The 14494-nt window shown below is 42.2% G+C and overlaps 1 protein-coding gene across 1 annotated transcript in view; it reads left to right on the top strand.

The window, feature by feature from the left end:
• The window catches only part of LOC139749898 (uncharacterized), a 321502-nt gene that overhangs the window by 46517 nt on the left and 260491 nt on the right, over window positions 1–14494 (top strand). Inside the window, exon 2 of the mRNA XM_071664295.1 lies at window positions 1944–2002. Within this exon, the coding sequence (XP_071520396.1) occupies window positions 1944–2002 (59 nt within the window). The remainder of the gene's footprint in view (window positions 1–1943; window positions 2003–14494) is intronic.

Raw genomic sequence — 14494 nt, 5'->3', positions numbered from 1 at the left:
TGTCTCTCTATCAAATCGCTCTTCTTTACTTTTGTTTTCTCTTTCTCTTATTTTTTTTGGGGCAGACAAGTGTTAAACTCTCTCTCTTAATCTCTCACTCACTCTCTCACTCACACACTCTCACTCTCTCCTCACTCACACAACTCACTCTCTCTCTCTCTTCTCTCTCTCTCTCTAGTTCTCTCTCTCTCTCTCTCTCTCTCTCTCCTCTCTCTCTCTCTCTTCTCTCTCTCCCTCCCCCCCCCCCCCTCCTCTCTCTCTCTCTCTCTCTCTCTCTCTCCTCTCTCTCTCTCTCTCTCTCTCTCTCTCTCTCTCTCTTTCTGGTATACAGCGTAGATAATCTATCAAAACCTATTGTCCACACACTTCAAGGCTATTTTGATGCTAACCATTAAGGATAGATAACATAAAAGAGAGATAACATGGATCTAGGAGAGGAAAGTCATGTGAGCCAGATTTCTTGAATTTCTACGAGAAAGTGAGCTCAGTTATAGACAAGAGAGAAGGATCCGTGGATTGTAGATCCTTGGACTGATGGAATGTTTTTGACACTAAACCAAATAAGAGGATTAGTAAAATAAGATGGATCATCAGATAGGAATATGGTGGAGGCTCTTCCCATGGAGAAAAAATTACTTTAGGGAAGAGAACAGAAAACGTGTATCAGAGGAACTTTCTCGAAATGGGTTCGGGTCAACAGTGATGTTCATTATACCCAGCTTATTACCACAACATCACAGTAGAAAAAATAATGGAGTAGATCATTCTATTATACTCTCTGTAACTTCAGAGTCTATTGATCAAATTGATATTCCTGAATATGGTTTCCAGTTGTCGACTGTTCTAGAGAACCTGTTTGTAGCATGCGTCTCGTTGGTTACTGTTGAGGCAAATACGTACTGGATAACAGCATATGGGAAAAGCAGTTAACAGAAGGTCTGATGGTATATGACGAGGTTATGCGCTATAGGACAGTACCTGGGGAATGGCAGATAACAGAAGACCTAATGGTCTATAGCGAGGTTATCTCATAGGAATGACAGATAAGAGAAGATCTGATGGTCTATGACGAGGTTATCTGCTGGAGGACAGTGCATGGGATGACAGACAACTGTAGACCTGATGGTCTATACTGGAGGAAAACAGAAGATCTGATAGTCTATGACGTGTCTGTCCAGTGGAGGAGACACAAAATCCTAAATTCTTAAATCTATACAAATGTACAGAGGATAGTAAAGTAGAATTCTTAGGAAATACCAGAGGAAAAAACCGTGACCGTAATGGCAAGTGATTACCAGTTATTACCCCAGTCATCCATCTTCTGTGTCGTAACTGGAAAACGTAATAATCCAGGAACCGCTCTGAGGCAGAGGGGCTCTCCCTCAGCAGAAGAGAAAGGCAATAGCTTTTGATAAAAGAAAGCCTCGCATATATGCGTACATAAAAAAAAAATATGTTTATGTGTGTACATGGGGGAAGCGTGTGTGTGTGTGTGTGTGTGTGTGTGTGTGTGTGTGTGTGTTTGGGTGTGTGTGTGTGTATGTGTATGTGTGTGTATGTGTGTGTGTGACCAAGATATGGGAAACTTTCTGGATAGTGTACTAAGCCAGGAGGCGAAGGTATGAAATATTCACGGGAGTGGCGGATAGGACTCCTTTAGCATGATGGTATGAGTCTCGAATGAGATGGTACGGACATAGTGTATGAGAACTAAGCCTTCTAACCTGACCCATATGAATTAAACTGAAAAGCCTGTCCATTATACCCATATAGTCGTCCTGTCGTGATCACGAGGTCGTACCGTTGTGCTGAAGGTACTGAAGGTCGTCCAAGATCCCCCAGTGAAAAGTGTACCATAAGTTACGATCACTGTACCACTACAGTGTTTGTGTCTCTGCAATTTACCTCTGCATAACCAAGGCTATGTCTTCTCTCCTGTTCAGGAACCCATGTCGCCGCATCTCTGCCTGAAGCTCTGCAGTTGGACATTTACCCCAGAGATGTGAGTATGGTTTGAAGGTTACTCCCTGTGGCCAATGAAATGTTGGTTTTTCCCCACAAAACCTGCAAAATATCCTTGCTACCCCTACAGCCTACCCTACTACCCCTGCAGCCCACTTTGCTACCACTACAGCCTACCTTGTTATTCCTGCAGCCTACCTTGCTACGCCTACAGCCTACCTTACTCTACCCCTGCAGCCTACCTTGTTACTCTTGCAGCCTACCTTGTTACCCCTACAGCCTACCTTGCTATCCCGGCAGCCTACCTTGCTACCCCGGCAGCCTACGTTGCTACTCTGGCAGACTACAGATAATGTTGTTACCATCTGCATCTTAATATTATTGCTCCCTCCTCCAACTTGCCAAATATCAACGCCTCTCCTGCAAACTATATACATACACACACACACATATATATATATATATATATATATATATATATATATATATATATATATATATATATATATATATATATATATATATATATATATATGTATATATATACATATATATATATATATATATATATATATATATATATATATATATATATATATATATATATATATATATATATATATATATATATTTCTTTTCTTTTTCTTTTAAACTATTCGCCATTTCCCGCGTTAGCGAGGTAGCATTAAGAACAGAGGATGGGCCTTTTTTGGAATATTCTCACCTGGCCCCCTCTGTTCCTTCTTTTGGAAAATGAAAAAAAAAAACGAGAGGGGAGGATTTCCAGCCCCCCGCTCCCTCTCCTTTTAGTCGCCTTCTACGACACGCAGGGAATACGTGGGAAGTATTCTTAATCCCCTATCCCCAGGGATAATATATATATATATATATACATATATATATATATATATATATATATATATATATATATATATATATATATATATATATATATATATATATATATATATATATATATATATATATATATATATATATATATATATATATATATATATATATATATATATTTTTTTTTTTTTTTTTTATACTTTGTCGCTGTCTCCCGCGTTTGCGAGGTAGCGCAAGGAAACAGACGAAAGAAATGGCCCACCCCCCCCATACACATGTACATACACACGTCCACACACGCAAATATACATACCTACACAGCTTTCCATGGTTTACCCCAGACGCTTCACATGCCTTGATTCACTCCACTGACAGCACGTCAACCCCTGTATACCACATCGCTCCAATTCACTCTATTCCTTGCCCTCCTTTCACCCTCCTGCATGTTCAGGCCCCGATCACACAAAATCTTTTTCACTCCATCTTTCCACCTCCAATTTGGTCTCCCTCTTCTCCTTGCTCCCTCCACCTCCGACACATATATCCTCTTGGTCAATCTTTCCTCACTCATTCTCTCCATGTGCCCAAACCATTTCAAAACACCCTCTTCTGCTCTCTCAACCACGCTCTTTTTATTTCCACACATCTCTCTTACCCTTACGTTACTTACTCGATCAAACCACCTCACACCACACATTGTCCTCAAACATCTCATTTCCAGCACATCCATCCTCCTGCGCACAACTCTATCCATAGCCCACGCCTCGCAACCATACAACATTGTTGGAACCTACTATTCCTTCAAACATACCCATTTTTGCTTTCCGAGATAATGTTCTCGACTTCCACACATTCTTCAAGGCCCCCAGAATTTTCGCTCCCTCCCCCACCCTATGATCCACTTCCGCTTCCATGGTTCCATCCGCTGACCGATCCACTCCCAGATATCTAAAACACTTCACTTCCTCCAGTTTTTCTCCATTCAAACTCACCTCCCAATTGACTTGACCCTCAACCCTACTGTACCTAATAACCTTGCTCTTATTCACATTTACTCTTAACTTTCTTCTTCCACACACTTTACCAAACTCAGTCACCAGCTTCTGCAGTTTCTCACATGAATCAGCCACCAGCGCTGTATCATCAGCGAACAACAACTGACTCACTTCCCAAGCTCTCTCATCCCCAACAGACTTCATACTTGCCCCTCTTTCCAGACTCTTGCATTTACCTCCCTAACAACCCCATCCATAAACAAATTAAACAACCATGGAGACATCACACATCCCTGCCGCAAACCTACATTCACTGAGAACCAATCACTTTCCTCTCTTCCTACACGTACACATGCCTTACATCCTCGATAAAAACTTTTCACTGCTTCTAACAACTTACCTCCCACACCATATATTCTTAATACCTTCCACAGAGCATCTCTATCAACTCTATCATATGCCTTCTCCAGATCCATAAATGCTACATACAATTCCATTTGCTTTTCTAAGTATTTCTCACATACATTCTTCAAAGCAAACACCTGATCCACACATCCTCTACCACTTCTGAAACCACACTGCTCTTCCCCAATCTGATGCTCTGTACATGCCTTCACCCTCTCAATCAATACCCTCCCATATAATTTACCAGGAATACTCAACAAACTTATACCTCTGTAATTTGAGCACTCACTCTTATCCCCTTTGCCTTTGTACAATGGCACTATGCACGCATTCCGCCAATCCTCAGGCACCTCACCATGAGTCATACATACATTAAATAACCTTACCAACCAGTCAACAATACAGTCACCCCCTTTTTTAATAAATTCCACTGCAATACCATCCAAACCTGCTGCCTTGCCGGCTTTCATCTTCCGCAAAGCTTTTACTACCTCTTCTCTGTTTACCAAATCATTTTCCCTAACCCTCTCACTTTGCACACCACCTCGACCAAAACACCCTATATCTGCCACTCTGTCATCAGACACATTCAACAAACCTTCAAAATACTCATTCCATCTCCTTCTCACATCACCACTATATATATATATATATATATTTTTTTTTTTTTTTGCCGCTGTCTCCCGCGTTTGCGAGGTAGCGCAAGGAAACAGACGAAAGAAATGGCCCAACCCACCCCCATACACATGTATATACATACGTCCACACACGCAAATATACATACCTACACAGCTTTTTATGGTTTACCCCAGACGCTTCACATGCCTTGATTCAATCCACTGACAGCACGTCAACCCCGGTATACCACATCGCTCCAATTCACTCTATTCCTTGCCCTCCTTTCACCCTCCTGCATGTTCAGGCCCCGATCACACAAAATCTTTTTCACTCCATCTTTCCACCTCCAATTTGGTCTCCCTCTTCTCCTCGTTCCCTCCACCTCCGACACATATATCCTCTTGTTCAATCTTTCCTCACTCATTCTCTCCATGTGACGAAACCATTTCAAAACACCCTCCTCTGCTCTCTCAACCACGCTCTTTTTATTTCCACACATCTCTCTTACCCTTACGTTACTTACTCGATCAAACCACCTCACACCACACATTGTCCTCAAACATCTCATTTCCAGCACATCCATCCTCCTGCGCACAACTCTATCCATAGTCCACGCCTCGCAACCATACAACATTGTTGGAACCACTATTCCTTCAAACATAACCATTTTTGCTTTCCGAGATAATGTTCTCGACTTCCACACATTCTTCAAGGCTCCCAGAATTTTCGCCCCCTCCCCAACCCTATGATCCACTTCCGCTTCCATGTTTCCATCCGCTGCCAGATCCACTCCCAGATATCTAAAACACTTCACTTCCTCCAGTTTTTCTCCATTCAAACTCACCTCCCAATTGACTTGACCCACAACCCTACTGTACCTAATAACCTTGCTCTTATTCACATTTACTCTTAACTTTCTTCTTTCACACACTTTACCAAACTCAGTCACCAGCTTCTGCAGTTTCTCACATGAATCAGCCACCAGCGCTGTATCATCAGCGAACAACAACTGACTCACTTCCCAAGCTCTCTCATCCCCAACAGACTTCATACTTGCCCCTCTTCCCAAAACTCTTGCATTCACCTCTCTAACAACCCTATCCATAAACAAATTAAACAACCATGGAGACATTTCCCGCGATAGCAAGGTAGCGTTAAGAACAGAGGACTGGGCCTCTGAGGAAATATCCTCACCTGGCCCCCTTCTCTGTTCCTTCTTTTGGAAAATTAAGAAAAAAAAAAAACAAGAGGGGACGATTTCCAGCCTCCCGCTCCCTCCCTTTTAGTCGCCATCTACGACACGCAGGGAATACGTGGGAAGTATTCTTTCTCAACTATCCCCAGGTATAATATATATATATATATATATATATATATATATATATATATATATATATATATATATATATATATATATATATATATATATATATATAAATTTTATTATACTTTGCCACCGTCTCCCGCATCTGCGAGGCAGAGCAAGGAAACAGACGAAAGAATGGCCCAACCCATCCACTTACACGTATACACATAAACGCCCACACACGCACATATACATAGCTATACATTTCAATGTATACATACATATTGATCACTTTCTCACGCATCAGCAAGGAAGCGCCAGGAAAAAAGACGGGGTGGCAAGGGGAATGAGTAAAGGCAGACAGTGTGAATTATGTATATGTGTATATACTTATGTGTCTGTATTTGTCTATATATATATATATATATATATATATATATATATATATATATATATATATATATATATATATATATTCAACTGGAGGGATGTCTGATCATTATCTTGTGCAGGCGAAGGTGAAGATTTGATGAGGTTTTCAGAAAAGAAGAGAGAATGTTGAGATGAAAAGAGTGGTGAGAGCAAGTGAGCTTGGGAAAGAGACTTGTGTGAGGAAGTACCAAGAGAGAATGAGTACAAAATGGAAAAAGGTGAGAACAAAGGACGTAAGTGGAGTGGGGGAGGAATGGGATGTATTTAGGGAAGCAGTGATGGCTTGCGCAAAAGATGCATGTGGCATAAGAAGTGTGGGAGGTGGGCAGATTAGAAAGGGTAGTGAGTGGTGGGATGAAGAAGTAAGATTATTAGTGAAAGAGAAGAGCGAGGCATTTGACGATTTTTTCGCAGGGAAATAATGCAAATGAGTGGGAGATGTATAAAAGAAAGAGGCAGGAGGTCAAGAGATAGGTGCTAGAGGTGTAAAAGAGAGCAAATGAGAGTTGGGGTGTGAGAGTATCATTGAATTTTAGGGAGAATAAAAAGATGTTTTGGAAGGAGGTAAATAAAGTTCGTGAGACGAGGGAACAAAGGGGAACTTCAGTAAAGGGGCAAATGGGGAGGTGATAACAAGTAGTGGTGATATGAGAAGGAGATGGAGTGAGTATTTTGAAGGTTTGTTGAATGTGCTTGATGAGAGAGTGGCAGATATAAGGTGTTTTGGTCGAGGTGGTGTGCAAAGTGAGAGGGTTAGGGAAAATGATTTGGTTAACAGAGAAGAGGTAGTAAAAGCTTTGCGGAAGATGAAAGCCGGCAAGGCAGCAGGTTTGTATGGTATTGCAGTGGAATTTATTAAAAAAAAAGGGATGACTGTATTGTGGACTGGTTGGTAAGGTTATCTAATGATATGTATGACTCATGGTGCGGTGCCTGAGGATTGGCGAAATGCTTGCATTGTACAAAGGCAAAGGGGCCTTTCCACATCCAGGCCGCACACCACTTTCCATGGTTTACCCCAGACGCTTCACATGCCCTGGTTCAATCCATTGACTGTCGTCGACCCCGGTATACCATATCGTTCCAATTCACTGTATTCCTTGCACGCCTTTCACCCTCCTGCATATTCAGGCCCCGATCACTCAAAATCTTTTTCACTCCATCTCTCCACCTCCAATTTGGTGTCCCACTTCTCCTAGTTCCCTCCACATCTGACAAATATATCCTCTTGGTCAATCTTTCCTCACTCATTCTCTCCATGTGACCAAACCATTTCAAAACACCCTCCTCTGCTCTCTCAACCACACTCTTTTTATTACCACACATCTCTCTTACCCTATTATTACTTACTCGATCAAACCACCTCACACCACATATTGTCCTCAAACATCTCATTTCCAGCACATCCACCCCCCAGCGCACACCTCTATCCATATCCCAGGCCTAGCAACCATACAACATTGTTGGAACCACTATTCCTTCAAACATACCCATTTTTGCTTTCCTAGATAATATTCTCGACTTCCACACATTCTTCAAGGCTCCCAAAATTTTCGCCCCCTTCCCAACCCTATGATTCACTTCCGCTTCCATGGTTCCATCCGGTGCCATATCCACTCCCAGATATCTAAAACACTTTACTTCCTCCAGTTTTTTTCCATTCAAACTTACCTCCCACTTGACTTGACCCTCAACCCTACTGTACCTAATAACCTTGTTCTTCTTCACATTTACCCTGAACTTTCTTCTTTCACACACTTTACCAAACTCAGTCACCAGCTTCTGCAGTTTCTCACATGAATCACCCACCAGCGCTGTATCATCAGCGAAGAACAACTGACTTACTTCCCAGGCTCCCTCATCCACAACAGACTGCATACTTGCCCCTCTGTCCAAAACTCTTGCATTCACTTCCCTAACAACCCCAACCATAAACAAATTAAACAACCATGGAGACATCACACACCCCTGCCGCAAACCTACATTCACTGAGAACCAATTACTTTCCTCTCTTCCTACACGTACACATGCCTTACATCCTCGATAAAAACTTTTCACTGCTTCTAACAACTTCCCTCCCACACCATATATTCTTAATACCTTCCACAGAGCATCTCTATCAACTCTATCATATGCCTTCTCCAGATCCATAATTGGTACATACAAATCCATTTGCTTTTTTAAGTATTTCTCACATACATTCTTCAAAGAAAACACATGATCCACACATCCTCTTCCACTTATGAAACCACACTGCTCTTCCCCAATCTGATGCTCTGTACATGCCTTCACCCTCTCAATCAATACCCTCCCATATAATTTACCAGGAATACTTAACAAACTTATACCTCTGTAATTTGAGCACTCACCTTTGTCCCCTTTGCCTGTGTACAATGGCACTATGCAAGCACTCCGCCAATCCTCAGGCACCTCACTATGAATCATTCATATATTAGATAACCTTACCAACCAGTCAACAATACAGTCACCACCTTTTTTGATAAATTCCACTGCAATACCATCCAAACCCGCTGCCTTGCCGGCTTTCATCTTCCGCAAAGCTTTTATTACCTTTTCTCTGTTTACCAAATCATTTTCCCTAACTCTCTCACTTTGCACACCACCTCGACCAAAACACCCTATATCTGCCACTCTATCATCAAACACATTCAACGAACCTTCAAAATACTCACTCCACCTCCTTATAACATCACCACTACTTGTTATCAACTCCCCATTAGCCCCCTTCACTGAAGTTCCCATTTGTTCCCTTGTCTTACGCACTTTATTTACCGCCTTCCAAAACATCTTTTTATTCTCCCTAAAATTTAATGATACTCTCTCACCCCAACTCTCATTTGCCCTCTTTTTGCCTTATGGTTGGGGTTATCAGGGAGGTGAATGGAAGAGTTTGGAAAGAGTGGCAAGTATGCAGTCTGTTGTTGTTCGCAGATGATACATAGCTGGTGGCTGATTCGGGTGAGAAACTGCAGAAGCAGGTGACTGAGTTTGGTAAAGTGTGTGAAAGAAGAAAGCTGAGAGTGAATTTGAATAAGAGCAAGGTTATTAGGTACAGTAGGGTTGAGATGAAGTCAACTGGGAAGTAAGTTTGAATGGAAAAAAACTGGAGGAATTGAAGTGTTTTAGATATCTGGGAGTGGATTTGGCAGCGGGTGGAACCATGGAAGCGGAATTGAATCATAGGGTGGGGGAGAGGGTGAAAGTTCTGGGAGCGTTGAAGAATGTGTGGAAGTCGAGAACATTTTCTTGGAAAGCAAAAATGGGTATGTTTGAAGAAATAGTGATTCCAACAATGTTGTATGGTTACGAGGCGTGGGCTATAAATAGAGTTGTGCGCAGGGGGATGGATGTGCTGGAAATGAGATGTTTGAGGACAATATGTGGTGAGGTGGTTTGATCGAGTAAATAATGAAAGGGTAAGAGAGATATGTGGTGATAAAAAGAGCGTGGCTGAGAGAGCAGAAGAGGGTGCTTTGAAATGGTTTGGTCACTTGGAGAGAATGAGTGAGGTAAGATTGACAAAGAGGATATATGTGTCAGAGGTGGAGGGAAGGAGAAGCGGGAGACCAAATTTGAGGTGGAAAGATGGAGCGAAAAAGATTTTGAGTGATCGGGGCATAAACATGCAGGAGGGTGAAAGGCGTGCAAGGAATAGAGGGAATCGGAACGATGTGGTATACCCGGGTCGACGTGCTGTCAGTGGATTGAACCAGGGCATGTGAAGCGTCTGGGGTAAACTATGGAAAGGTTTGTGGGGCCTGGATGTGAAAAGGGAGCTGTGGTTTCAGTGAATTATACATGACAGCTATAGACTGAGTGTGAACGAATGTGGCCTTTGTTGTCTTTTCCTAGTGCTACCTCGCGCACATGCGGTGGGAGGGGGTTTTCCTTTCGTATGTGGCGGGATGGCAACGGGAATGAATAAGGGCAGACCGTATGAATTATGTACATGTATATATATGTATATGTCTGTGTGTGTATATACATGTATACGTTGAGATGTATAGATATGTATATGTGCTGTGTTTGGACGTGTACGGATATACATGTGTATGTGGGTGGTTTGGGCCATTCTTTCGTCTGTTTCCTTGCGTTACCTCGCTAACGCGGGAGACAGCGACAAAATATGATAAATATATATATATATATATATATATATATATATATATATATATATATATATATATATATATATATATATATATATTGTAAGGGGAGAAATGTTTGTGAAAATTTTCAAATATTTCTCCCCTTACTTAAATATTTAGTACCTTCCATCAAATTTATTGTAGAAAATGAAACCGAAAAGGTTACCGAACCTAACTGTACAACGCGGAGGTATATGAATACGAATAAAGTGCATATGAACGCGCACCTTCATAGAACATACAAACCTCCAACAGCCATGATCGAACCCGGGACCCCTGTGTAACGGGGAAATGCTACCGCTAGGCTATGGGCCTGGCTAATAGGATATAACTATTCGAATACTATGTACTGGAATTCCTTTTGTCTCGCATTCCCGCCTGTTAGATGTTTGTATGTTCTATGAAGGTGCGCGTTCCTTTGCAGTTTGCTCGCATTCAAATACCTGGCGCGTTGTACAGTTAGGTTCGGTAAAATGCTATCTGCTGGCTGCTGGCATCTCCGTTGGGAGATGACCGGTGTAGGCCCCGTTGCTCACCAACGTGAGACGAAAGGTATTCGAGTACACAGTATTCTAATTGTTATTACCTATTAGCCAGGCCCATAGCCTAGCGGTAGCATTCCTGCATGTTACATATGAGTCACGGGTTCAATCCTGGCTGTTGGAGATTTGAATGTTCTATGAAGGTGCGCGTTCCTATGCACTTTGTTCGTATCCCTGGGGATAGAGGAGAAAGAATACTTCTCACGCAGTCCTCACGTGTCGTAGAAGGCGACTAAAGGGGACGGGAGCGGGGGGCTAGAAACCCTCCCCTCCTTGAACTTTAACTTTCTAAAAGGGGAAACAGAAGAAGGAGTCACGCGGGGAGTGCACATCCTCCTCGAAGGCTCAGACTGGGGTGTCTAAATATGTGTGGATGTAACCAAGATGAGAAAAAAGGAGAGATAGGTAGTATGTTTCAGGAATGGAACTTGGATGTTTTTGCTCTGAGTGAAACAAAGCTCAAGGGAAAAGGGGAAGAGTGGTTTGGGAATGTCTTGGGAGTAAAGGTAGGGGTTAGTGAGAGGACAAGTGTTTTGGGAGCAGCTGAGTGAGTTTGTTATTAGTTTTGATGCACGAGACTGAGTTATAGTGATGGGATGATTTGAATGGAAAGGTGAGTGATGTGTCACTTGAGGGAATAATTGGTGTACGTGGGGTGTTCAGTGTTGTAAATGGAAATGGTGAAGAGCTTGTAGATTTATGTGCTGAAAAAGGACTGGTGATTAGGAATACCTCTTTTAAAAAGAGAGGTATACATAACTATACGTATGTAAGTGGGAGAGATGGCCAGAGAGCGTTATTGGATTACGTGTTAATTGATAGGGCCGCGAAAGAGAGACTTTTGGATGTTAATGTGCTGAGAGGTGCAACTGGAGTGGAGGGATGTCCGATCATTATCTTGTGGAGGCGAAGGTGAAGATTTGCAGAGGATTTCAGAAAAGAAGAGAGAATGTTGGGGTGAAGAGAGTGGTGAGAGTAAGTGAACTTCGGAAGGAGACTTGTGTTAGGAAGTACCAGGAGAGACTGAGTACAGAATGGAAAAAGGTGAGAACAAGGGAGGAAGGGGATTGGGGGAGGAATGGGATGTATTTAGGGAAGCAATGATGGCTTGCGCAAAATATGCTTGTGGCATGAGAAGCGTGAGAGGTGGGTAGATTAGAAGGGGTAGTGAGTGATGGGATGAAGAAGTAAGATTATTAGTGAAAGAGAAGAGAGAGGCATTTGGACGATTTTTGCAGGGAAATAATGGAAATGACTGGGAGATGTACAAAAGATAGAGACAAGAGGTCAAGAGAATGGTGCAAGAGGTGAAAAAGACGGCAAATGAGAGTTGGGGTGAAAGAGTATCATTAGATTTTAAGGAGAATAAAAAGATGTTTTGAAAGGAGGTAAATAGAGTGCGTAAAATAAGGAAACATATGGGAACATCGGTGAGGTGGGCTAATGGGGAGGTGATCACAAGTAGTGGTGATGTGAGAAGGAGATGGAGTGAGGATTTAGTATTTTGAAGGTTTGTTGAATGTGTTTGATGACAGAGTGGCAGATGTAGAGTGTTTTGGTCGAGATGGTATGCAAAGTGAGAGGGTGAGGGAGAATGATTTGGTAAACAGAGAAGAGGTAGTAAAAGCTTTGCGGTAGATGAAAGCCGGCAAGGCAGCGGGTTTGTATGGTATGGCAGTGAAATTTATATAAAAAGGGAATGACTGTATTGTTGACTGGTTGGTAAGGGTATTCAATGTGTGTATCACTCATGGTGAGGTGCCTGGGGATTGGCGTGATGCTTGCATAGTGCCATTGTACAAAGGCAAAGGGGATAAGAATGAGTGCTCAAATTACAGAAGTATAAGTTTGTTGAGTATTCCTGGTAAATCATATGGGAGGGTATTGATTGAAAGGGTGAAGGCATATGCAGAGTATCATGCTGGGGAAAAGCAGTGTCGTTTCAGAAGTGGTAGAGGATGTGTGGATCAGGTGTTTGCTTTGAAGAACGTATGTGAGAAATACTTAGGAAACAGATGGATTTGTATGTAGCATTTATGGATATGGAGAAGGCATATGATAGAGTTGATAGAGATGCTCTGTGGAAGGTATTAAGAATATATGGTGTGGGAGGCAAGTTGTTACAAGCAGTGAAAAGTTGTTATCGATGATGTAAGGCGTGTGTACGTGTAGGAAGAGAGGAAAGTGATTGGTTCTCAGTGAATTTTGATGTCTTCATGATTGTTTAATTTGTTTATGGATGGGGTTGTTAGGGAGGTGAATGCAAGAGTTTTGGAAAGAGGGGCAAGTATACAGTCTGTTGTGGATGAGAGAGCTTTGGAAGTGAGTCAGTTGTTGTTTGCTGATGATTCAGCGCTGGTGGCTGATTCGGGTGAGAAAATGCAGAAGCTGTTGAATAAGTTTGGTAAAGTGTGTGAAAGAAGAAAGCTGAGAGTAAATGTGAATAAAAGGAAGACTATTATTTACAGTAGGGTTGAGGGATAAGTCAATTGGGAGGTAACTTTGAATGGAGAAAATCAGGAGGAAGTGAAGCGTTTTAGATATATGTGAGTGGATTTGGCAGCGGGTGGAACCATGGAAGTGGAAGTGAATCATAGGTTGGGAGAGGGGGCGAACGTTCTGTGGGCGCTGAAAAATGTGTGGAAGTCGAGAACGTTATCTTGGAAAGCAAACATGGGTATGTTTGAAGGAATAGTGTTTCCAACAATGTTATATGGTTGCGAGGTGTGAGCTATAGATAATTATGCGAAGGAGGGTGGATGGATGTGCTGGAAATGAGATGTTTGAGGACAATATGTGGTGTGTGTGTGAGGTAGTTTGATCGAGTAAGTAATGAAAGGGTAAGAGAGAAATGTGGTAATAAAAAGAGTGTGGTTGAGAGAGCAGAAGAGGGTGTTTTGAAATGGTTTGGTCACATGGAGAAAATGAGTGAGGAGATTGACAAAGAGGATATATGTGTTAGAGGTGGAGGGAACGAGAAGAAGTGGGAGACCAAATTGGAGGTGGAAAGATGGAGTGAAAAAGATTTTGAGTGATCGGGGCCTAAACATGCAGGAGGGTGAAAGGCGTGCAAGGAATAGAGTGAATTGGAACGATATGGTATACAGGGGTCTATGTGCTGTCAATGGATTGAACCAGGGGATGTGAAGTGTCTGGGGTAAACCATGGAAAGTTTGGTGGGTCCTGGATGTGGAAAGGGAGCTGTGGTTTCGG

The sequence above is a fragment of the Panulirus ornatus genome, chromosome 8 (assembly GCF_036320965.1).
Source record: "Panulirus ornatus isolate Po-2019 chromosome 8, ASM3632096v1, whole genome shotgun sequence".
In the NCBI taxonomy this organism is placed as follows: Eukaryota; Metazoa; Arthropoda; class Malacostraca; order Decapoda; family Palinuridae; genus Panulirus; species Panulirus ornatus.
The sequence above is the reverse complement of the archived record's forward strand: the minus strand, read 5'-3'. Positions and strand labels throughout refer to the sequence as shown.